Below are 24,584 nucleotides of genomic sequence, written 5' to 3'. Positions count from 1 at the left end.
AAATCCCAACATTGCGTGCCTTCTGTCTGGTCACCGCTGTATCCCGTTTCCTAGAAGGGCTTCTGATATAGAAGGCACTCATAAATATTTGAGTAAATGAATGAACTGCCTAATACCTTAAGAATTCTCTCACAGTTAAGGATTTTATCAAAGTTAAAACGATCTCAACTGTTAAAAATATTATCAAAGAATGCCAGACCAAACTGAGGTAAAACTCTAACAAATAACATTTATTTTTCTTTTACATATGTATTTCACAGCCCAAACATCACATTGCCTTCAGAGAAAGGTGCTCTTATGCCATTATATTTTACTATATACTGCACAGGCATTAAACATTCTCATTAACGTGATGAGACAATTTGCTGGTAAACATTTAAACACAGACATTGGTTTCAATATTTCAAGAACATATTTTTGGTCATAACCAAGAAGTACATCAAAATATGACAACACTGGCTAATATTTTTCAAGCAAATAATATTTAACTCTGCATAGTTTATACAATAGGCTGTGGTAATAAATAATATCACCAATCTCATCAACTATTAACTGGCCACGAAAAGCCTAACATTCATTTTAATTATGATATGAAATGCTCTATTGGTATAGTTTCAACATAGCCTTAAAATGTTGTGGGTGTTTTAACCTTGAATACGTGAAAAGAAAAAGTACTAAACTGGACTAAAAAAGAAGTACTAACTTGGTATGTTTTGGTTAACTACCAATATGTCATGTCCACGTATTACATTCCTAACATGAAGGCAAATATTTAAATAGAAAAACTAGCAGTCCAAAAAATGTGAATGTGCAAATTGTGAGGAAAACATTGCATTTAAATTTGCACTCATTTGCAAATTACAGTACTAGATCAGTATAAACACTAACAGGAAAAATATTCAGCAGGAAAGAATGGGAACGACCTCTCACAGCAGAGAACTAGTCACTGTGCGCTGCTGCAAAGTGTGCTCACACGCGGCTTACAGTGTGTGTCTGGTGTCCTGGAGCTTCTAACTCCGTATGACTATTCTTCATTCAACAAAGGAGACTGCAGGCATGCTTCAATCAGTGGTAAGAATAGGAAGAAAAACCTGAAACAGCAACATTTTCTTCCTTGATTTGGTGTAAAGGTCCTTCTCATTATTATAACTAACTTACTTACTTATATGCTAACTAACTTCTAACCTCAAATGTTTTCTGAATCAGGTTTGCTAAATGCTGTAAAGAATAGCTACCCTTCATACAATACTAGGTTTTGTTTTATTTAAGTATGTCAGCATGATAAAAGGTACACATGCACAGTCATTCTACCAGCCCATATACGCAAAACTCAGCCTAAAACTCAAGCTTGGATCAGATTCAAATTCTACACAGAGATTCTCTGTATTGTTTTCAATGGGTTAACAACTGCTTGGAAAGCAGAAATGCCTAATAATTTCTGCAGTGTGTTTTTTAATTGAAATGTTTATAAAAATAAAGCCCCAAACTTTAAGTCTATAGAATGTCAAGAATGCTATGAGGGATGTTAAAAGCACTGGGCAAAACCCTCGTTTTCAGCGTCCCGTCTGCCCCACAGGAGAAGATCCGGTTGCCCTGGGTGATGTCGATCTGCATGACTCCAGCCCCAAGGTTTCTGAATATGGACTGTTTAGCATGTTCATTTTTAAATGAATGAAGTAGGCCATGGCCTGTCAACCTCCAAACCTAGTTTAAAGAAAAAGTGAAAACAAAAAGTGTAAGTCATTTAAAAAAGAGAGAAAGAGACGAAAAGATTTTTAAAACATGGCCTTCACCTCTGTTCTCCCAGCCCAACTGATCTCATTAAAGCCCAACTTTCCTGTCCACTACCTCTTTCCTAACAGTTTACCTAACTGGAAATAATACCATTCACAGGGCTCATTTACCATCCTTACACTTCCCTGTACCTTCTTTCAAATTCCTCTCTTCACATCCTCTTGTTTCATATTAACCATATATATCCCATCTCTAATTCAATTAAATATTTCAGTTAATTCAGTTAACTACATTCCTAACGCTAAGTTAGGCCCTGGGACAATATAAAAGAACAGTACCACCTTGCTTCTCTGGAGACCTCAACTGTACAAAACAGAGTCAGGTACTGGAGGCAGAGGTGGGAAGAGGGGAGGGGGATGATGTGAGAAACCAAACTCATGTCATCAAAAAATCGATGCATTAATTAAACTCATACACTTACTCAAACAGAGTTCTTTAAAGCTTTTTAATGACCTGAGAGTATACTGAGATTGATTATCTGGTTTTCTAGATCCTAACAATTTAGAAAGAACCACACAGAAGTAAGGGAGGAAGCAATATTTGCACGAAGAGGGCGGTGAGTTTTTTGGTTTGGTTCCCCCTCCCCAATCAATCTTGACAGCAGGTAAAGATAATATTTAGCACATTCCAACCTCTTGTACTGACTCACCTTTATGTTACCTTCTGCTGAACCTGTAGTAAAATATTCCTCACAGGGATCGAGAGCCAGCGCCTTAATTGCAGAGTCATGTGCCTGGAATGTGTGAATTAGCTGTCTCTGCCTGATGTCAAAAATGCAGATGTAGCCTTTCCTGCCTCCAGATATTAGGAGTTGCTGTTTTGGCGCGTACTGAAGTACCGTGGCACCATGATCATGGCATGTGAAACCTGAAGAAAAACATCAAGAGCCTTTCCCAAATGATGTCTACCTTAGCGCTTCTGGTAATATTTAAATGCACATTTAAGTAATATAGAAATTACTGTCACATTTTCCCTTCTAATTTCTATAATCATGATCAAAGTATTAAGATGGCAAGCAATGACAGAAAAAACATCTTATACATAATCTCAGTATGAAAACACACACCCATATACACAGAAAGTTTAAACTTTATGCCCAAACTAAGTTATACTGTCTCATAAGAATGTAGAAGCAAAAGTGCAGAGGAGAACAAGCTTCTCAATGATACTCAATGTCTTCATTAATACCCACCAATAACAAGTATTTACCCTTTCCCAGTTCCTGCCTATACATAAAACCTCATCAAAAGTTCTTCTCTATAGCACAGGGAACTATATTTAATATCCTGAGATAAACCATAATGGAAAAGAATATGAAAAAGAATATATGTATAACTGAATCACTTTGCTATAAAGCAGAAATTAACACAACATTGTAAATCAACTATACTTCAATAAAATGTTTTTTTTTTTAAGTCCTTCTCAGCTAAGTAATTGAAACTACACTAGTGTGAAAATTACCAGCCCCAAGTTAAGGAGTTAACCTTCCCAGGACTCTCTGCATTCTAATATGATTAACAACCTTCCCAGGACTCTGTGCATTGTAATGTGATTAACACCTTAAACTAATATGTGGCAAATGTTTAAGAGATATTAATAATTATTTGCCAAAAACAAAGAATATTGCAATCAAAACTGGGAAATAACTACACCTTTCAAAATACACGTCAGCATAGTAAAAGACTCAAATCTTTTTTTTTTTTTTTTTTTTTAACAAAGTCCGCCTAGCTATCTTTAACCCAAACTTACTAGAGCTTTGAGCACTCTTGGTGGTATTATGTGAAAGAGTGATCTTTAGGACAGCGATGTGGAAAACACTGTCTTAAAAGGAATAATGTTTAAACGGCATTATTCAGATTTCTAATCATAAGGCTGACTTTTACTTTACAGTCAGATTTAATTCTTTGAAATATGACCTCATTTCTGTTGAGCTCAAGGAATACTTTGCAACTGATTTCTTCAGCAGCCTTGTTAGTAGTGCCGCTCTCCATACCATATTTTCTGAATGGAATACAACACAAAGATTATTCTAGACTAGCTGGGTTTCTGTGACCATACATATTTACCTCAGCAAGGTAGCCAGAAATTCTAGTTAACTTTTAGAATTTTATTCACTCTATACATTTCTCCATTTTTAACCCGTGAATAAACACGCACTGGATTTACTGGTTAAAATAAAACCAGGAAAGCATTCTTCCACAGTGTACTGAAAATCAAAGACTTAGCTCACTTACCATGAATGAGGCTGTTTCCGGGTGATATCAATGTGTCCCAGAGGCATACATTTCTAATAAAGAAACAATAACAAAAATACATCATAAACAAATTGTTCTAAGTCATCACTGGGATAAACTGTGTCTTTACATCAAATATTTTTACTTATTGAATCTTATGTTGTTTTGTTCACTCACATTTATAAAGCAGTGATTCTCAACTAGGATGAGGGTAGAGTTTGGGACTGGGGATATATCTCTTCCAAGAGTTTATCCTTTTCAAACTACAGGGTCTGTCTCACATGGTCCCACCTAACTCTGCTCCATCTCATCCCCCGGCCCTATCTCTTTTCCATTATCACTCCACGGAAAATGAGACATGATTTCCTGAGTAGAAGAGATGCTTCTATATCCTTGGGGGTAAACACTGCAGGGAAATGAGAGGTGTTATTCATGGGCACATGTTGCCAATGAAAACAACCTGAGGCAAAGAAGATGTTGAGAATGATGGCTACAGAGCCTCAAAAACTTGACAGTATTAACAGCAATAAAAAAAATAGCTTTAACATAAAAATTCCACATACTTTTTAGTAGATTACCTTAGGAGTAATTTTGGTCTTTCTCTTTTTGGTAAGGAAAACTACTTGAAGAATTATGTAACAAAGTTTTTGTATTCCTGAGGTGGAAAAACCTGACTAAATAGAAATCCATACTTTCTAGCAAGAATACCTTTCTGCCTAAAATATGCTTATTTCTTTTTTGCATCTCTGTCAACCTACCTATTGTCATTGGACTGTCCAGATGTGGCAACTAGACTTGAAGAGGTAACAAATGCAAAGTCACTTGTGGCTTTACTGTGGCACTGCCAACTCTATGGGAACAAAGTGCAGCTGATGTTATCTCAAAATCCAGTAAAATGTGGTACAGTACACACACACAGCTCTGCTAATCATATACTACATGCACGAGCTAAGAACACTTTTTAAAATCTAGGATAAAAATAAGTGATAAGAGGATTAGCTGTCATCTGCATGTTACTTGGCTAATACCCAATAATTTTTTAAAACTGGAAGAGTTGGCAGAAACATGGAATTAAAGGTTATGTTTTTTAGATTATGTAACAAAGGAATAAAACACCAAGTACATGAACTTAACCTTCCAGCTTCACCGTGCCCCGACCCTCCAAGTGCAGACATGCTTGTCTGCATCACCACATGTTCTAACATGATTTGGATTAATGGATGAAGTGGCCTATTGGGATTGGTTATTTTATAATCTAATAAACATTCTGGAGCAAACTGGCATACATGGAACCTGTCTGGTTCTTAATACAGTACCTAAAACGAATCACTATAAAACTCTATCACTAAGAAGTCAGAGATTTCAAAACAGATAAAAGTTAATAAAAATATATCCTGAATAAGACCACACACAGAGAAGGCCTCTAAAAATTTCAAATATAATGGTCACCCTTCAAGCTGTGTAAAGCAAGTTTTTTGCGTTTTAGTCATTTCAGTCTAAAACTAGGGCAATGATGGTGCTGGGCCGTGGCTGCTGGACAGAGTGGTCCCTTTCCCAACAGATCCACCAATGGGATTCGCTGTCTGAAACAAACACTTCACAAACAAAGTGGCCTCCGTATGCGCTCTGCGAATGCTGAGTGATACTTACCATGTAAGGTTTGGGATTTGATGCAGTTTGGTTTACTTGCCAGATACTCAGAAAACCCTCTCCGTCTGCGACACCACACTGTGAGAATGGTGTAAATATTAAACACAGCTTCTGAGTAGCCATATCGAAGGTAAAATCATTTATGAAACGGAGAGTCACTCAGTCCCCACTTAACCAACATTCTGCCTATACCTATGCTCCTGCTGCTGTAGTTCTCAAGAAAGCCCAAGTACTGTAAATATCCTGCCACCTTTTATATGCTTTTCCATGCCTATTTCACTGTTTTCCTCCAAACTTCTGTAGCAGAACTTAGTAAGAAACTGGAAGGTTTCTCTTAGGTGCCTGACTCTGCACACAGGCACCATCAACACACTCAACAGAAACAGAATTCTTTACCCTCACAGAATATTTAGTATCTGTAAGTAGATGATTAATTAATCCACACAAAATTCTGTGGATTTATGCTTTTATTGAGAGCCAAGGGGCTATATAAACAGACACCATCAAACTGCCTGCTCAACTTAAATCCAGAGTGACTGAATTTGTTTTTAAGTGTAGTTTTACTAGCTATTTACTCATAAATATCTGCAATTCTTTTCAGACAAGTTTAGCAGTAACCCCCAGGAACTAACCTTGTTGCCTTGTGAATTGAAATATAATCTGGTAACTCTTGCATTGCCAGCTTGGCGGAAACAGACAAGCTGCTGAGGTCTTGTCCATTCAAACATTCGTACACTGCCATCCTGAGCACCTGTAAGATCTGAGATGCAAAAGCAAAAGCAAAAAATAAGAAACAAAGCTGAAGAAAGAGTTCCAACATTTCCCATTCTATAAGCCAACTTCAAAATGATAGAGATCACTTGCAGTCCTTTGATCACAAATAAAATACTTACAGTATTGATGGACTGGGTGTGAGGTCATTCTCTTAACATTATGTAGATTCCTTTTCATAAGCTTTAAAAGAAGGTAAAAATGAATTTCTTTTGCAACACAGAAGAAATAAGGAAGGATATGATTCAGGCCAACTCTAATTCTGATAACAGTTATTCTCTTACACTGGATTATTACTAAAATAAATAAACCCTGTTGTGGATTTTCTGACCCACTAAATATACGACACTTGTCTGAACAGGCTGGGAAAGCATAGTCACTTACTGGCGTGCCCTGCTCTGCGTGGACTGTGAGGATACCAAGCTGCTTCATCTAGTGATAAAGGGAACTCTCCTCCAAGTGCCCCTCCCTGAGGGCAATCAGGAGTATCTCCAGATTCTTCAGAGCAGAACATGAGAATGGGACCCCTTTAACTACAGTGACTAACAACAATGTTATTGATGCATTTTTCAAACACTTATAGTAGACACAAATCCCTCTCTATCTCTGCTTTACCACTTTGTGCCTCTGTTTGCTCATCTATAAAATGAAAACCACTTAGGGTTGTTATAAGAAAAAGCATGCACCTGACATAAAGAAATTCACAGCATGCTAGCTATCATTATTATGGTGTACTAACTGGTCACTGCCTCTGATCTTCAGCATCATTCCTATGTCAAAGTGATTTCAACCTATTTTTGAGCGAGTCCATATCCAGAAACCATACCTAATAGTAAATAACATACCACACTAGCTCCAATGCTAGTCTGTCCACTGCCCAGCCACGGCAGAGATGAAGATGGATGCACCTGACTCGCTGAATGGGATGTTGTACTGGCTTGATAAAGAGTTGTAGTGGAACCACGATAATCAATATCATCTGAACTGTGGAAAACATTCATGTGTTACTGTGACAGTTCCATTTTCTCAACACAAATTCCAATTACAGAGCTTTTTATCTATCTGAAGGACAGTCTTTATTTAAAAAAAAAAAGTATCAATATCCATAATAAAAACATAGGTACAAGTCCTAATCATCACCAATTTTAGTACTGGTTAACTTTTTCCCCTTAGGCAAAATATAAGTTTAGTCTAATGTCTGGGGGAATCTTATTGCTGCACAAATTAGAACAAATGTTTGTTTTGAAGTATTTAACACAGATTTTCTTTTTATCCTGTATAGAAAAAGACTGTATGTTCTCTTCAAGTACAGAGATCCCATTTATAAAATTCAAACATTTTAAAGAAATTTGAGTTAAAAGTTTTCTTAAACTTAGGTACTAATTATCACATTAAATGTTAAAGTAATTTTTATGATGGGCCATATCATATTACATGGTTACATCTACTCTGAAGTATGACTGAAACCTAGTTGTATTATATACTAACGAGGTAGAAACAGAAATGAAAGAGGCTATCATGGCACCACTCCCAGTACATAAAATTTCCGAGAGTCTGGAGAAAAGCAAGAGGGAGGGAAAACATGGAGGAGAAATCCCAAAATAGGAAAGCGTTACTGCACCCTTGGTACAGTGTCCATAGTTTTACTGAAAAGTAAAGTTGGCTACATTTTTATCTGAAAAAAAGGTATGCTTATAGAGAGATAATCAAGAAGAAACACTGAAAACTACTCAGTAAATGTGACTCATCAATCAGTCTAATTAATATATTGGTGTATTCTGCTTTTTATGGTAATTATCCAGATCAGCTGAATTTATTGAATATTGTGTAATTTCTGACATTTCTTTGGGGTTAAATGTCAAAGTGGCAGTTGTTAGCATGAGGCTCTGGTGTTGGGGATTATTCTGACTCAAACATTATGAATAATTCAGGGTCTAACGGAAGAAGCAGGAGTAATTTGTACACTGATGTAAGCAGAGACCTTTATTGGCAGCTAAACCAATTATGTTTGTCTCCTTACCAAAGAAATACATAGTTTTCAAGACAACTGAAATCAAGTGCATAACCACTTAATAGGTTCTTTTTGAAGAAGAATACATTTAAAATTGATTACATAAGGCAAGCAAACCTTTTGGATTCTCTGTCATATTCTTCTCCAATCCATATGTATGACTGACAGGCCAGTAGAGAAGTAATATCGAGTTCTTGTACATCATGCGTTGAAGCCAAAACAATTTCATTACAGTTTGCCTGTAAAGCAAACGCAAAGTCAATAATTTAAGCAATTTCACTAAAACAAAGTACTACATTCTTTATAATGACTAAAGATTTTACCTTATTAACAGAAAATGCCATGATCATATCTGACTCCTTATGAATGATTTTTGCCTTTCCTCCTGGATAGCCCAGATCTGCTTCAACCTACAAGACATTTGTCAGCAGTTTTAGTTGTTGCAGCACAGCTCCATACAGATATATGTACATCCCACAAAACTTAAAAGAAGGACAAGAAGAAAATGTAGCAGTAGCAGCAGCAGCAAGAACAAAGGTACCAGTAATTTTAGTGTGTTAAAAATTAGCTGTGGAATTAGCTTAGATTCTCTGATGCCCTGTAATCACCCCAATTACAAAAATTTCCATTGTGATTACAGGATATGAGTAACTGTCACAAAAGATAGCTAACATAATTTTCATTAGTATTTATAACAGTAATGTGTCTCTTATCTCTTCCAAAAGTGCACAAAGATACAGCAGTAAGAATGTGAGAGAAAAAGACACAATCAGAAAGACAAAGGAGGCACATAAGAAGTGAAATATTTTTAAATAAGGGTGATGAGATAGGAATAAGAAGTTGGATAGAAGAACAGTTAGAAAGTAATGAAGGAGGGCTTCCCTGGCGGCACAGTGGTTAAGAATCCACCTGCCAGGGGACACGGGTTCGAGCCCTGGTCTGGGAGGATCCCACATGCCGCGGAGCAACTAGGCCCCTGCGCCACAACTACTGAGCCTGCGCGTCTGGAGCCTGTGCTCCGCAACAAGAGAGGCCACGATAGTGAGAGGCCCGTGCACCGCAATGAAGAGTGGCCCCCACTTGCCACAACTAGAGAAAGCCCTCGCACAGAAACGAAGACCCAACACAGCCAAAAATAAATATTAAAAAAAAAATGCAATAAAATTAAAAAAAAAAAAAAAGCTAACTATTATTGTTATTAAAAAAAAAAAAAAGAATCCACCTGCCAATGCAGGGGACACAGGTTCAAGCCCCGGTCTGGGAAGATCCCACATGCCGTGGAGCAACTAAGCCCGTGTGCCACAACTACTAAGCCTGTGCTCTAGAGCCCGCAAGCCACAACTACTAAGCCCGCATGCTTAGGGCCCGTTCTCCGCAACAAGGGAAGCCACCACAATGAGAAGCCTGCACACCGCGACTAGAGAAAGCCCGCACGCAGCAACGAAGACCCAATGCAGCCATAAATAAATAAATTTTTTTTTTAATTAAAAAAAAAGAAAGTAATGAAGGAGATTGATGAGAGGAAGGTGTAATGCTTAGAGTTGAAGGTGATGGGGAGAAAAGAAGAGGCAGAATCAAGAAAGAGGCAAGAAAAAACAATCATGTTTAAGAACAGATGGGGAAAAGGGACAGAACTGAAGATGGAAAAGGAAGCAAGAAAGGGAAGAACCAATGGCAAGAAAGATCAAGCTGGACACAGTGGAGCTTCTCCTACCCTGTGCCAGTGAGGTGTGTGGGAGCAGTGAGCACTCTGACTAGTTAGCCAGCTGCGCAGGTCATGGTTAGTATCAGAGATGAGGGGTTAGCTCCTTGAATTTTAAAGAATGAGCTAAATTCGAGAGTGTGGAATACTACCTTGATGTGGCAATCTTCTGCTATGCAGTTTTGTTTGACCTGCTCCACATGTTCTTCTATAGACTAAACAACACCACACCGTCACAAACACAAAACACATGCATGAAACGGAATTATTAAAAAAATGAAAGTTTTCAAACTGAAATGGTTGCTTCATCACTTGATGGTAAAAATGAATTTGCAAGCTTTAAAATGAATTTAAAAGCACATCAAGAAAAAAATTAAACTGAGTAAAATGTGATGTCATCAGAAAAAACAACACAAAGCAAAACAGGCAAAATTAATGTATTACATATATAAAAGCAATTTCAAAATAAAAATTCATTATTTGTATGTCAGTTATGTAACTTGGAAGTTCTAACTTAAACTGTAATCTCTAAAAATAAAACCTACTTGTACAAGCAGATGCATCCTCTACTACATAGATTCCTAACCTATAGGGGTTTATTTCAAATAAATAAAAACTATTTTCTTCTAAACACAGATTAAAAGTACTGATAATTATTTCACTCTTACTCATAAGGAATATATCCATGAAGAGACAGTCAAGGATTAAAATTCACATCAACCATTACACTATACATAATCTTATGATTTTCTCCTTATAAGTAAATGTTTGATGAGATGAGGCATGGGAAAGAAATCACACAAATAACTTGCTTCTAGTTGATGACAGGGCCATTAGGAATGGCTATAATCAGAAGTAATATTTCTGCTGTGCTGTGGAAACCTCTGAAGGTTTGATCAGAGCAATACATTCCTACCAATACTTCCTGAAGTGCCTGCTTCTCTTTCAGCCAACAGGACCCAATTCTCCATGCCTTGTGCAACTGCTCAAGGGTTGCTGCAGCTGACACTGAAGGAATGGTAAACGTGTGCAAGGGCCAACTCAGCAAAAGCCAAACTGCAGAAGAACCTATTTGCCTTTAATCAAGTGGCTAAGTTTGCCACATTTATCCATTTCACTAAAAGTTGTTTTGTGGAATAGTCTCTAACATACTCAGTGAGTAAAAATACCTTCTTCTGAATATACCTAAAATTTCAGCATTTCTCTGAATTTTATTTTTATTAATTTTTAAAAATTAGCCAATTTTAGCATTCTTAGGATTATTTTGCCAGTTTTGCTAATTAATCAATTCACTGAATTTACCAAATTTATTGACCACCAATATCCTATTTAACAATCTAAAAAGATAAAACACTCTTATTAAATGGGTAGTTTTAATAAGTTCTGCATATTTCTGAACTAAGTGACCAATTTTACTTTGCCTCAAGAGCTTTCACATTGTTTTCATAATTTTTTTTCGTAAATGAAAACCATTTTTCAGCAGATATGTGCTATTCAATACAGTAGCCACTAAACACATATGGCTTTAAATTTAAATTAAACAAAATAAAAAATTCAGTTCCTCAGTCACACTACCCCACTTCAAGTGCTCAATAACCACATGTGGCTGGTGACTACTATACTGTACAGAACAGACATAAATTTCCATTATCAACAGAAAGTTCTATTGGACTGCATGCAACAAGATATTAATTTCATTCAATAATTTAAAATTCAAAGGTACAAAAGGGTACATGATAAAAATTCTTCCATCCAAACTCCCAGCCATGTACTTCCCTTCCTGGAGCCAACCAATGCTTACACGGCATTTTAAGAAATGTTCAATTTATCTCTGTCCCACCTCCCTGTACATGGAGAGCCTCTTCTGGTAGAAAAATAGAAAAGAACACACAGCTTGGGCTGCTGATCCCAAGAGCACAGAAATGGAGGGGCATAAAGAAGGGGAGGTAAGGGGCAGAATCGGGGAGAAACTTGGTTAAGGAAGAGGGAAACCAGAAAGGAGACAACAGATCCTCAAGAGCAAGACAAGAGTCTGAGGGTCCCAGCAACCTAGACCCAGTCTTTCCATAGCACTCTGAGGCTCTGACAATCCAATGAAACAAAATTGCTAGAAACCTTATGAATAATTAAAGCATATCACTGTGTTTAATAATTTGAAGAACTAACAACTCAGAAAATTGATCCTTCAATGAACTCTCTTTCTGTGAGTAACAGAGCCCTAAGTGAGCAAGTATCTTTTATCTTAAATCTATTTCTTAGATTTCTATATCTTATTTTATAGAACTCAGCATCACTATAGGAAATGCAGTAAACAATGGATTAAACAAAAGAGGAAACGAATTTGGCTCTGATTCCCCTAACAAAACCCTACATCAGTAATTTCAATACCATTGGGGTCTTTTGTTATCAAATAAGCTTATAAGACACAAAAGAATCTCTACAGTTCACTCCTCTAATTCCTCACTTAAGTACATAATTTTTAAATCTACAGAAAAAATAAATGACTGTTCACAGGACTGCCCACAATGACCATCCAGGTAAGTGGGTGAGTAGTGGAAAGAAAAGAACAAATCTGGTCGGTTCTGCTGCCCTAGGTATGGAGAACATTTGAGAAGCAGTTCTATATGCTACCTTGGGAAACTGAGCCACATAGACTGTCCCTCTCGGTTTTCACTTTTCTAAGTGAAATATAATTCATTTTTCTTTTCTCATAGTTTTTGTTGCCAAATCTTTAATCACATCTGACACTCTACTCTGAACACTACTCTCCAAACTGCTCATTACCTCATTAAATAGCCAAATGGACTGAAATGCTTATATATAAAACATCTGTGTACCCCTCATTTTATAATGAAGAGATCGTTTTAAGTTCTAAAGTGTCACTCTCTCAAATTCATGATTCTTCTTGAACCCTGTATGGCATTACATTATTAACTTATGTATAGCTTAAAAATCACCATGCAATGTAGAATCTCTGCCTCACTTTGTAAATGCAATCGATCTTCCTTCATCTCATATTTAGTGTTTCTGTAGTTTAATCTCTCTCACAAAATTATTCTACAGTTTATGCTGTTCATTTCTAAATGTTAAACAAATAAAAATGCTTTTAAAGGGTTATGCTGTATTTTCAATTAAATGATATTCAGAGAATCATAACATAGAGTATACTCATTTATATACTAAATTCCCCAAACCATCCCTCACAATGTTTATTACATGTAAAGGCCCAATGGCAAATATTATAAAGGACATACCAACTTTCACCTGATTATACAGGATTTATCGAAGGACCTATGTTGTTTCATTGTTATGAAATAAAAATTGTACGTTTTTATCTTAAAAAAAAATTCTCTGTAGTTTGATAAACTATTACCTATGATGTATGAAAGATAATGAGTTCCAACCAAAAGTAAATTTCAAATAAATCAAGCTGGCTTCATTAGAAATGTTAAAGAAAACAAACGAAAATTACAAGAGAGAGTATTTTTTCCTAAAATACCTCACTCTGCTTTCTTTTCTTAGTGAAAATATATCTAATAAATGTCTGTTGAAGTACTTCTTGTTTAACAAGGAAATGCCAAAGTCGTTTGACTGGAAGCGCAGAAGAATCCCGGGATCTAGTTTAAAAGAAAAAAATCAACATATCACACTATTTTAGTCTATATTTTAGTCTATAGAAAATGTTTCATTATTTGCAGATAATTTTTTTAAAACCTCCATTATTGCAAAGAAGATACAGCATTAAGCTCAACAAAATTTTATAATTTATAATTTCTTTCACTTTTAATTTTTAGTTCTACAAATCATTCCTTCATCTAGCAATTAATTCTCTAATTACAGATTCTCTAAATGGACAGGTTGGGCTGAGAGTCAATTGAATCTCATTATTCTCTTTTTAAATTATACTTTAGGTTGGTTCTGTTGGTTACAGCATATCACCAATGAATATAAATGAATATAAAGTCCCACATTTCATTTTTAACAGCCTAACAAGCCTAACAAGCTAAAAATCCTTGCTCTTTCAAGCTTATGAGCAATACTCTAAATCATGGCTGGCTGCCTCAAAAAAAGCATGCTGCTTATCAAAAGGGGCCTAGATGGACAGATAGAAGATCAAAACATCAATAAAAACCTTCCTGTGTTTACTATTAAATTACTGACAAAAGGTCAGTAGCACCTTGTTTGAATATGTAGATTGTTATCCCAAAACACTTCTGTTAAGAGTTCCTAAAATGATGACAAAAATAAAGGTTTTGTCCTGATTATAAAATTAGTATGTCTATTGAAGTATAGGTAATATGGGAAAAATAATTTTTTATCCAGATTTCTGATATTTTCCTTGGCATATACTGCTAGAAATAGGATTGCAAGTTCAAATTTATGAGTGTTTTGAAGGCTACTGGCATATTATTTTGCCAAACTGACTTCCAAAAAGGTTAAACCAAGCTACACTCTCATTACCATTGTAAGAGAATTCTTACTTGAATGGAGTATTTTCAGGTTCTAGCATTGCTTTATTTCGAAGAATAGCTGGTCCAGCTCCTACTGAAAGGTCAGTTGGATATGTGTTGACATAGTTGGGGGGAGGACCTTCAAATTGATCCATTTTCTCTTGCAAGATCTGCTCCCAATTCTCCAAGTTTTTAATCACAGCAATACCTAATGGTGATGTTACAGGCAACTCTAAAATGTAATAGAATATGATATTTTACTTTGATTAAAAATGTTGACCATCACCACATATTTACAAGATCCAAATTCTTAGAGCCAAAACTTCTGAAAATACAAATAAATCTGAAAATGTTACTCTAACACCATTTTGATATTTAATGCTTTGAACAAAACAGAAGACCAGCTTTCTAAAATGAGCTAAGAAAATGTTTAGCTTCTCCACGCTGGTTTCCTGGTTTTTCTTCCAACCTTCTAGGTAGTCAGTGATTCTTGCCATATGAATTAAAACCACAGACTGGAGCCTAAGATAAATAAGACCCCATAACATCTCCAATGCTGTATTTTTTTAGTACCAAGTGTTCTTTTATATGGATTTTGTAAAGAGAAACTTGATGATAATTTGTTGTATTTAATAACATTAATTTTCAAATTCCAAACTTACCAGAGAATTCCAATCCAGCAATGGGAAAGAAATTCTTGACATTGTGAAGTACTAGCTTAACCATTGTCAAATGTAGAAGAGCCCAGCTGTTCAAAGGGACAAAAAAAAAAAATCTCCTTAATTGAAAAATACAATCATGAGAATATAGTACTGATCCCTGTCAACTGTTCGGCCCAATCTCCCACCCAGAAAAAAAGCTGTTTTTTTCTAACAACTTACTATTAAAAAAGAGTACCTTTGTAGTCTCTGAAAATAAAAGATATGCAACAATGTATTACACTTGCACTATCTGAAATACCTAATGGAAAGAGATTTACCACACAGCTACATGGAATTTAATAGCATATCAATAAATTATGTATTTTTTCTCACTAAAAATGTTTGTGCCAGCTATTCTTTGAAACTGGAGGTGAAATACTCTACTATCTAGCAATGTACCTCAAAGGTACAGAATTCCTAACCTGAAAACATAGGTCAGTTCTTGTATAAATTCATGAGAGTAATGTTGTTTAAAACTAGTAACATCAGGTACTTCTACAAAAGAAAAGACAAAAAGAAAAGAGGAAAGCTTTATTTACCTATAGGAGTTAGGGTCTTGGTGTTCCTGTATCTGTGTATCTGAAAAAAAAGCATCATCTTCTTCTTCATCACTATGAATGCTTTCATCAGAATCATATATAACTCCACTATCAGACAAAGGGAGAAATGGCTGCAATAAAATGTGAAGTTATTTTTAAATGTATAATTGGGTTATTTTTATCCTAACTTAATATTGAACATTTTAAATGGTGTCAACCTAAACTAAAATTTTCTTTTGAAAATGATACTAGACCTAGGAAAGTCAGGAAAACCAGGTTAAAACTCTCAGATTCAATAAAATAATTGAGTAGCTAGATACGACACAAATATTTTTTAAAATCAATAGTCTTTTTCTCATATATCAGCAATAACTAGTTCAAAAACTCTGAAGAAAAAAGGTGCATTAAATAACATAATACCAAAGGAAAAACTTTATGAAAACTGAAAGAGCTACAGTGAAGGAAATTACAAATCCCTCTAAAAGCTAAATAAGGAGACTGAAACATGTAAAAACTATCATTCTTTAATTTACAGGTTTTAGGTAATTGCAATAAAAATCCCCATGGGGATTTCTTTTCCTTTTTTGAAACTTGATAATGATTGTAAAGTTCATAGGGAAGAAAAAAATAGGTAAGATTAGCTAAGAAATCTTTCTAAAGTGAAAGATACTATTTCTTAGTGGATATTAAAATAAGTAATTAAAATAAGTGCAGTCTAGCAATTGATCAGTGGAAAAATATAGTCCAAGAAGAGTATATAAATAAGAAATCAACATATGACAAATATAACATCTTTTAAGTCGTTGGGAGGAAAGGAAGGACAACTAGTGTAAGTGTGAGAACAGAAGATAAAGAGGGCACCCAAAGTCTGATCTTCACTTCATTTTAGATCAACAGGAGAGTTAGAAATTAAAAAAGAGAGTTAAAAGTTAAAAAGAATTAGGAGGAAGATGGGCTTCCCTGGTGGCGCAGTGGTTAAGAATCCGGGTTCAAGCCCTGGTCTGGGAAGATCCCACATGCCGTGGAGCAACTAAACCCATGTGCCACAACTACTGAGCCTGCACTCTAGAGCCTGCGAGCCACAACTACTAAGCCCGCGTGCCACAACTACTGAAGCCCACGCGCCTAGAGCCCGTGTTCCACAACAAGAGAAGCCACCGCAATGAGAAGCCCGTGCACCGCCACAAAGAGTAGCCATCACTTGCAGCAACTAGAGAAAAGCCTGCGCGCAGCAACAAAGACCCAACATAGCCTAAAATAAATAAATAAATTAATTAATTAAAAAAAAGAATGAGGTGGAAGAGAAGGTGGAGGAAACAAAGGAGGAGAAGATAACAAAAGTAAACATTTATCAGTGGAAAGGACTTTCTCTGCTTAAAAACAATGTAACAAATCATTTTTTAAAAGTATGGATAGACATGACTAACTTTTAAAAACTTCTGTATGTCAAAAACATAAAATTAAAAGGCAAATAAATCATTTTTTAAAAGTATGGATAGACATGACTAAATAAACTTTTTAAAACTTCTGTATGTCAAAAATATAAACAAAATTAAAAAGCAAAGAATCTGGAAGAGGTATCAAAAGTAAGATAAATTGTTAATATCCTTAATAAATAGTTCATTAAAAGTAAGGAAAAACATTACAATTCCAATAGATAATTTTGTTCAGAACATGAACAGTCAATTCTTCACAGTAGAAAACCTAGTGGCAATAGGTTCATTAACATTTTTTGATATCACTAATAGGAAATAAAAATTATTTAATCAAATTAACAAAAATGAAAAAGGAATACTTCATGAGGGTAAAGTCAGATGCGTGCTCACTATTCTCAAGAGAGTATAAATCAGTAATCTGAAGATATATATCAAAAGATATATATATATAAATACATATATATATATATATTTCAGATATATATCTGAAATAATCAGAATGTGAACAAGGCTTATCTAAAAAGATACTAATCTCAGCATTATTTATAAAAATGGAAAAATAAATACAGCAAATACTGATAGGCAAATGGTTATGTAAACTATAGTATACTCATCAAGCTGAATAGTTATTTGGTCATTAGAAATGATATGTACCTAGAAACAATGACAAACCCAGTAACAATGAGCACCCATATACCCACTTGTGGTTTCTAAATTATAATTTCCCACAAAAAGGAACCAGGTTCTTTGGAGGTTGTTCCCACTCTGGGGCAGGAAATATGCAAAATTAGCCTAGAATGACTTAAGCTAGAAAGAAAAGAAACTCAAAGACTATTGGAAGAGTTCTCAAAAAGATTCAGGAGCCAACTGGAAGAGGCTCTCATTGGCAAAGATGGGACAATCTGAACATCCATAAGAATAATAACTGTACTGGATTAAAATACATAAAATATGTTTAAATCCATAATATAACAAAACTAGTAACAAAGCAAAGCTCACTGCTTCCTCTGAAGGATGCTAGAGAATCAACTGATCACTTTGAAAACTGGCACAAAAAGCAAAGAATAAAGCACTTTTCCTGTCTTTCTCTTTCAAAATGTAATTCAGGATAACCAAATAGGATGATGGAAGGAAGTATTCCAGCAAATAAATGAAGACTAAATGAGAAGATATCATTATCATAATTTTAAAACTCCCCTAAATTTAAAATAATGGACTTGGGCAAAGATCATCAACTAACATCTCAAAAAGAGTTTCCTGATGGAAATACACAAAACCACCTATGAAGTAATCCTGTACTCCCCTTTCCCTATCCAACCAGAATGGAATCTGATAAAGCCTCTAAATTTAACTTTCACTTTACAGAAAAACAGGAATCAGGGGAACATGGTCAGAAGACCAAACATGGGGATGCCATCAGCAAAAGCCACTGAGAAATTTTAAAGGACAAATTTGGGGGCCAAAAATAGGGGGGTATAAATTTAACAAAGCGAGATGGAGGTAGAACCTATAGATTAAAAGAAACTTAAGAGGTATCAACCAATTGCAATGTGTGAATCTTATTTTGGACCCTGATTTAACAAACCAACTGTTCAAAAACATTTAAGGTATAATGGGGAAAAATGTGAACACTCTCTGGATACTTGATGATATTAAGGAATTGTGTGTGTGTATGTGTGGTGTGTGTGGTGTGTATGGTGTGTGTGGTGTGTGTGTGATAATGCTAGTGTGGTACTGGTTCAAAATCCTTCTTTTTAAAAAATAAATGGTGAAATATTTATGAATGGAATTTCATGATGTTTGGATTTGCTTCCAAACAATCTGGGGAGTGGGAAGAAGTATAAATGAAACACATGTAAAGAGGGAACACAGGTAAAGAAGGAAACCTATCAATAGAAGATGATGTGCTTGAAAAAACAAAGTGCAGAAAAGCACACACCCAACACGGTACAAAATGGGACTATGTTGGATCCAGTCACCATGAGTATTCTGATCCCCCGAGAAGTTTTCTCTGCTTTGGAGAAACAGAGATATGTCATGGGGCCTCATGAAACCCTCAAACACCCATCCATCTCCTTCTGCTCTAATTTCATGCTGACCAAGGGAACTACTGATAATCAGAAGAAGGGAAGTTAGATGGTAGATACAGGTATTCCAGTCCCGAGAAAAGGATGATGCTGATTATATGTTAATAAACTAACTTCTGGTTTATACCTAAGTCCCATATGATTTTAATTTGTCTGGTCCATTTCAAGTATCTGATCATTCCTGAATGATTATTCAGCTTCTGGAGTTGAGAGATTAATGTCTAAACTATGGTGATTCAACCCAGAAGCTGCCCTGTCATTCCTATGTGATGCAAACATGAGAGTTAATAAAACAGACACACATAAAGCTTGCATTCCTCACGCCCCTTACCTTTGCAACAAAATAATCCCACATACTGAGTTCAGGAGGAATAAACTTTTCTTTGTAAGATGGTCTTTCTGCAGGCACTGGTGGTGGGGTAGCATCCTTTACAGGTCTTCCAGGAACCAGCATTCGCATGTTAAACCTCCTGCGGTGTTTATCTATGTCTTCAGAAGGAACAGGAGGTGCTGAATAAAGATAGAAAAAAAACCCGGCCTTATTTTCCATTATTAATTCAAAGAGTTAACCTTTCTTTTCATCCTACTCTTGCCATGTTTTTAGTGTAGACTAAATTACTTACATCTGTGCTTCTAAACTTTTCTAGTTACTGCATCAGTTTTCCAACAATCATGGCAGAGATGCAGATGAGGATAGAGTATAAAAGATTAACTTGCAATGAAGCGGCCTATGTGCTATATAAAATAAGAATTCAAGCGATTCTATATACAGTGTATTAAATAAATGATATATTCAACAAATAGTACAGAGAGTGCTTGAGTGATTATTTCTGGCTATGTTGTTCAAGAAAGATTCACTGAATGAATATGTAGGATGTAAAGCACGCCTTAAAAGAAAAGCAGAAGCTCATTGTGAAAAGAGGAAGTTGACACCAGAAATGAATGACCAAAGGTTTGGCTAAATGAGGAGTAAACTTCTTTTGCTAGACAGGTGTCAGGGAGGGGAATAACAACGACAGTCTGGAGTTAGGGTGGGACAAGCCTGTGGATAGGAAGCTGGGAGCTCATCCTATGGGCAATTCTCATGAAAGTACCTTGAACTAGGCACATGATGAGGTATAGTCTGCAGGATCAATTAGAGAAGAAGGTGGAAGAATCTGACACAAGAAGGACCTGAACTAGTAATGGTGGGTGGTAAAGACCGAGAGGAAGTGTTAGATATGAGAAATACATAAAAGAAATATCAAAAGGATTCAGAACTAATTGGATATGAGAGAACCAGAAAGAAGTCAACCTGGTCCTCTTCTGAAGCTCCCCGTCGTAGAAAATGATAATTCTATCTCAAGTTCTCTTTGATGAATATGACCACTTTTCACTCTGTCCATCACTAGGCTAAACCACTTTTATCTTTTTTTAACTGAGGTGAAATTTATATAAAATTAACCATTTTAAAGCGTACAATTCAGTGGCATTTAGTACATTCACACTGTTGTGCAACCACCATCCCTATCTAGCTGCAAAGCATTCTCACTACCCCAAATGAAAACCCTATACCCATTAAGCAGTCACTCCCCATTCCTCCCTCCCTCTAGCCCACGGCAACCACCAGTATGCTTTCTGTCTCTATGGCTTTACCTATTCTGAATATTTCATATAAATGGAAGCATGCAATGTGTGACTTTTTGTGCCTGGCTTCTTTCACTCAGCATAATATTTTTGAGGTTCATGCTAGCTATATAGCATGTGTTAATTCTTCATTCTTGTTTACAGCTGAATCACACTCCATTGTACTTATATACCACATTTTGTTTATCCATTCACTCTTGATGGTAATCCACAATTATCTTTTAAGTGGGCTATTCCCAGAGCCTCCCACATGGGCTCCCTACTTTTATTCTTTCACAGTCTATTCTCCACATAGCAGTTAGAGTGGGTCTTTTGAAACCCTAAATCAGATTATGTCACTCCTCTGCTTAAAACCCTCCAGTAGTTTCCTATCTTTCTTTAGAAGAACAACGATAGTTTTACATGACCCATGAAACCCTCAATGACCTTGGCCCCAGTTACTTATCTTACCTCATCTCTGACCACACTCCCCTGGATCAGGATAGCCATTCTGGCCTCCACTGTAGTTCCTGGAAAAGGTCAAACTAGTCCTACCTCATGACTTTTGCACTCACTGCTCCGTCTGCCTGAAATGCTCTGGCCCCAGATATCAGCACGATCTGATTCCCAACTTCCTTGGAACTCTGCTCAAATGCTACCTAATCAGAAATGTGTCTTCTGATCACCCTAACTAAACTGTTCCCATCCCCTTTCCCTCATCATTCTCTGTCCACTCACTCTGTTTTATTTTTATCGTAGTTCTTCTCATACCTGAAATATTATCACTTGCTAATTTATTGTGTTTACCTCTACTGGATGTAAGCTTCATGAAGGTAAGGGATTTGTCTGTTTCGTTCACTCCCATACCCCAAAAGCCTGGCATAGAGCAGGTATAAGTAAATGCAAACATGAATACGTACTCAGAGGTTTAAGCATGATGATTTGATGAATGTATTACCTACCATGAAAAAATAATAGAAAACTCAGGAAGAAAAAAGAAGTGATTTGAGAGGAAAACTTTTAAATTTACAGTGGACTACAAGTAGGTAGGAAGATGGAGATTAAGAGTCATCCACATGCAACGGGAGTGGAGACAACGCAAGTTGATGAGATTGCCTACCTTACTCTGACTTATGTAGGAACCTATCCATCTGATGCGATCTTGGGCAGTAAAGACACAGGTTAGAACCTGTGCCATTTAAACTCTGTGCCACTAACTCCTCATCTGTAATATGACCATTTCTAAGGATGAATTAAGACAGACAATTTCTGTGTTTCAGCGCCAAGGTGTAAACCTTTCCCATGGCATCAGTCTATATCTTACCATCCTACCATCTTAAAAAGTGGGCTAAAAAATCTATTTTGGTCCATAAGAAAAAAAAGAGGACGGAAAATGGAATTTAAAAACCATGTGCATGATTGGAACAGCCTTCTTGTCTATGACCATAAACTTAATCTGAAGCCAACTACTGGTATACTCTGTAAAGATTATGAGGATTTATTTAAATCTTCTTTCTCTAATTAAAAACTATCCTTTTTCCATGAACTTATTCCTTAACATTGTCTCCTTGCTTACCATTACCTTTCCTTTTTCCTTTTTTATCCTCCTCAAATTTGTCCTGGTTTACCAAAAAATGTTAAACTGAAACTATATTCTTTATTCTAACATGAGTTTAGTTATTTATTACCCTAACAAGAGTGATTATACGTTAAACATCAGTGATTTTTCAAAATAAAAATTCTTAAAACATTAAAAAAAATCTTTTACTTTCACATTGGAAACTATTTACATTTACATACATTATTGGTATCAAATTTATCTTACCTGAAATATTTTCTGATTGTCTTTGAGGCTTCACAACAAGTTTTACACCTCCCCCAAAAACAGCAGCCCACATTCGATTGTTTAATGGGTGGGCTGCAAGTCGAAATAATTCATTGGAGGAATTTGTGGCAAGAGCATGTATCAATAAACTTAAGTACACAGCAACAACAGCTTCACACAACAAAATGTTCAATTTTGGCTGGTCTTCATCTTGGGCTGAACTCAAGAGATTCATAAGTGAACTCACACCTGTAAGGGTATATAATATTATAAGAAGTATATCAGCATAAAGCTCCAGAAGGAAAAGAAATCCAAATTTGCAGTTTAACCAAAATTATGTATCTATATTATACTATATATATAGTGTGAATACATACACATGGAGATATATATATATATCTCCATAATTTGAGCAACAAAATAAATGATAGGAATGGTTTATAAGCTATAGAATAAAATAAGAATCCATTCATCCCTACTGATATAACAAATGAGTGAATAAATAAACTAAAAGAAGAGAAGAGAAAGCTCTTCCTTACAGAACAATTTCAACTAACACATAGAAGGAAGGATAGAATTAGAAAATCACCATCTAGTAATCCCCACAGTAATATCTGATTCAGTCAGGAGTCATCACTGGATGCTATAATTAGTGGGTAAAAGTATGATATTTTACACAATCTCAAACATTCTCTTCAAAAGATACTTACTAATTGCAAAGGAAAAGAAAGTAACTTTACAAAGGAGAAATCTGGCAGAAACTACCATACAAAGTGATCAAAGTTAATGGCACCAGTAATGGGACCAAGTGGCATCATGTGCCTCTTGATATTTTACACTGAGAAGGGTACAATATCTCTTCATAACCTGAATCTAATATTAAGAAGACATCAGAAAAACCCAAATGGAGGGACATTCTAAAAAATAATTGGCTAGTACTCTTCAAAAGTGTCAATGTCATGAGAGACAAAGAAAGAACAAGGAATACACATTAGAGGAGATTCATGAGACAATACAACTAAATGTTACATGGAAGACCTTAGTGGGACAACAGGTGAAACTGTCAAAAAATCTATAGATTAGAGAGCAGTATTGTATCAATATTAAGATGCTGAATTTGATAACAGTGCTATGGTTATGTACAATAAGAGAATGTCTGTTTTTAGGAAAGATAAACTGATATATTTAGATGTAAAGGGGCATCATGTCTGCAACTTACCCGCAAATATTTCAGAAAAAAGTATATATTCACACAGACACACAATAAGTGAGTGAGAGAGGAGGAGTGAATAACAAAGCAAGTATGGTAAAATGTCACTGTTTGGGGAATCTGGGTGAAGGTTACACAAAAATTGTACCATTTTTGAAACTTTTGTTAAGTCTGAAATTATTTCAATAAAAAGTCAAACAGCAACAATATGTTTTGAGAAACTTATGCATAAATGAATTTTAAATACACACTTTGAGTCTGTCACTTCCTTCTACTGCCACTCTTCACAATGATCATTAACATGTAACCACAGAATTATAAAGCAAGTAGAGCAAAAATTAAATGACGTGGCAGACGAGGAAAGTATATTAAGAGAGTGGAGAAGGTTTGAAATAACTGATATGGAGAGTGAGAAAGAGCCAACCGGAGGAAGAGGACTGGCAGACACCATGATATATGTGCCACAGAATGGTCACTCCTGTCCTAACATACATCTACACTCTTGAGAATAACTGTATTCTGATGTATCTGTGAAAAAAAGCTCTGTGATACTGGCTCTCTAAGATTC

The 24,584-nt window shown here is 35.7% G+C and overlaps 1 protein-coding gene across 1 annotated transcript in view; it reads right to left on the bottom strand.

The window, feature by feature from the left end:
• Nucleotides 1-1,257: 1,257 nt before the first annotated feature.
• The window catches only part of DMXL2 (Dmx like 2), a 146,694-nt gene continuing 123,367 nt past the window's right edge, over nt 1,258-24,584 (bottom strand). The window contains exons 28-44 of the mRNA XM_061180318.1: nt 22,807-23,055; nt 19,708-19,886; nt 15,854-15,984; nt 15,276-15,361; nt 14,644-14,845; nt 13,662-13,779; nt 10,315-10,377; nt 8,784-8,870; nt 8,578-8,699; nt 7,295-7,433; nt 6,572-6,632; nt 6,311-6,438; nt 5,679-5,756; nt 4,787-4,878; nt 4,029-4,081; nt 2,444-2,661; nt 1,258-1,704 (exon numbers count right to left, since the gene is read on the bottom strand). Of these exons, the coding sequence (XP_061036301.1) occupies nt 1,495-1,704; nt 2,444-2,661; nt 4,029-4,081; nt 4,787-4,878; nt 5,679-5,756; nt 6,311-6,438; nt 6,572-6,632; nt 7,295-7,433; nt 8,578-8,699; nt 8,784-8,870; nt 10,315-10,377; nt 13,662-13,779; nt 14,644-14,845; nt 15,276-15,361; nt 15,854-15,984; nt 19,708-19,886; nt 22,807-23,055 (2,216 nt within the window). The 3' untranslated portion in view covers nt 1,258-1,494. The remainder of the gene's footprint in view (nt 1,705-2,443; nt 2,662-4,028; nt 4,082-4,786; nt 4,879-5,678; nt 5,757-6,310; nt 6,439-6,571; nt 6,633-7,294; nt 7,434-8,577; nt 8,700-8,783; nt 8,871-10,314; nt 10,378-13,661; nt 13,780-14,643; nt 14,846-15,275; nt 15,362-15,853; nt 15,985-19,707; nt 19,887-22,806; nt 23,056-24,584) is intronic.

This window comes from Eubalaena glacialis, chromosome 2 (genome assembly GCF_028564815.1).
Source record: "Eubalaena glacialis isolate mEubGla1 chromosome 2, mEubGla1.1.hap2.+ XY, whole genome shotgun sequence".
NCBI lineage: Eukaryota > Metazoa > Chordata > Mammalia > Artiodactyla > Balaenidae > Eubalaena > Eubalaena glacialis.
This window is presented reverse-complemented; position numbering and strand designations above follow the sequence as displayed.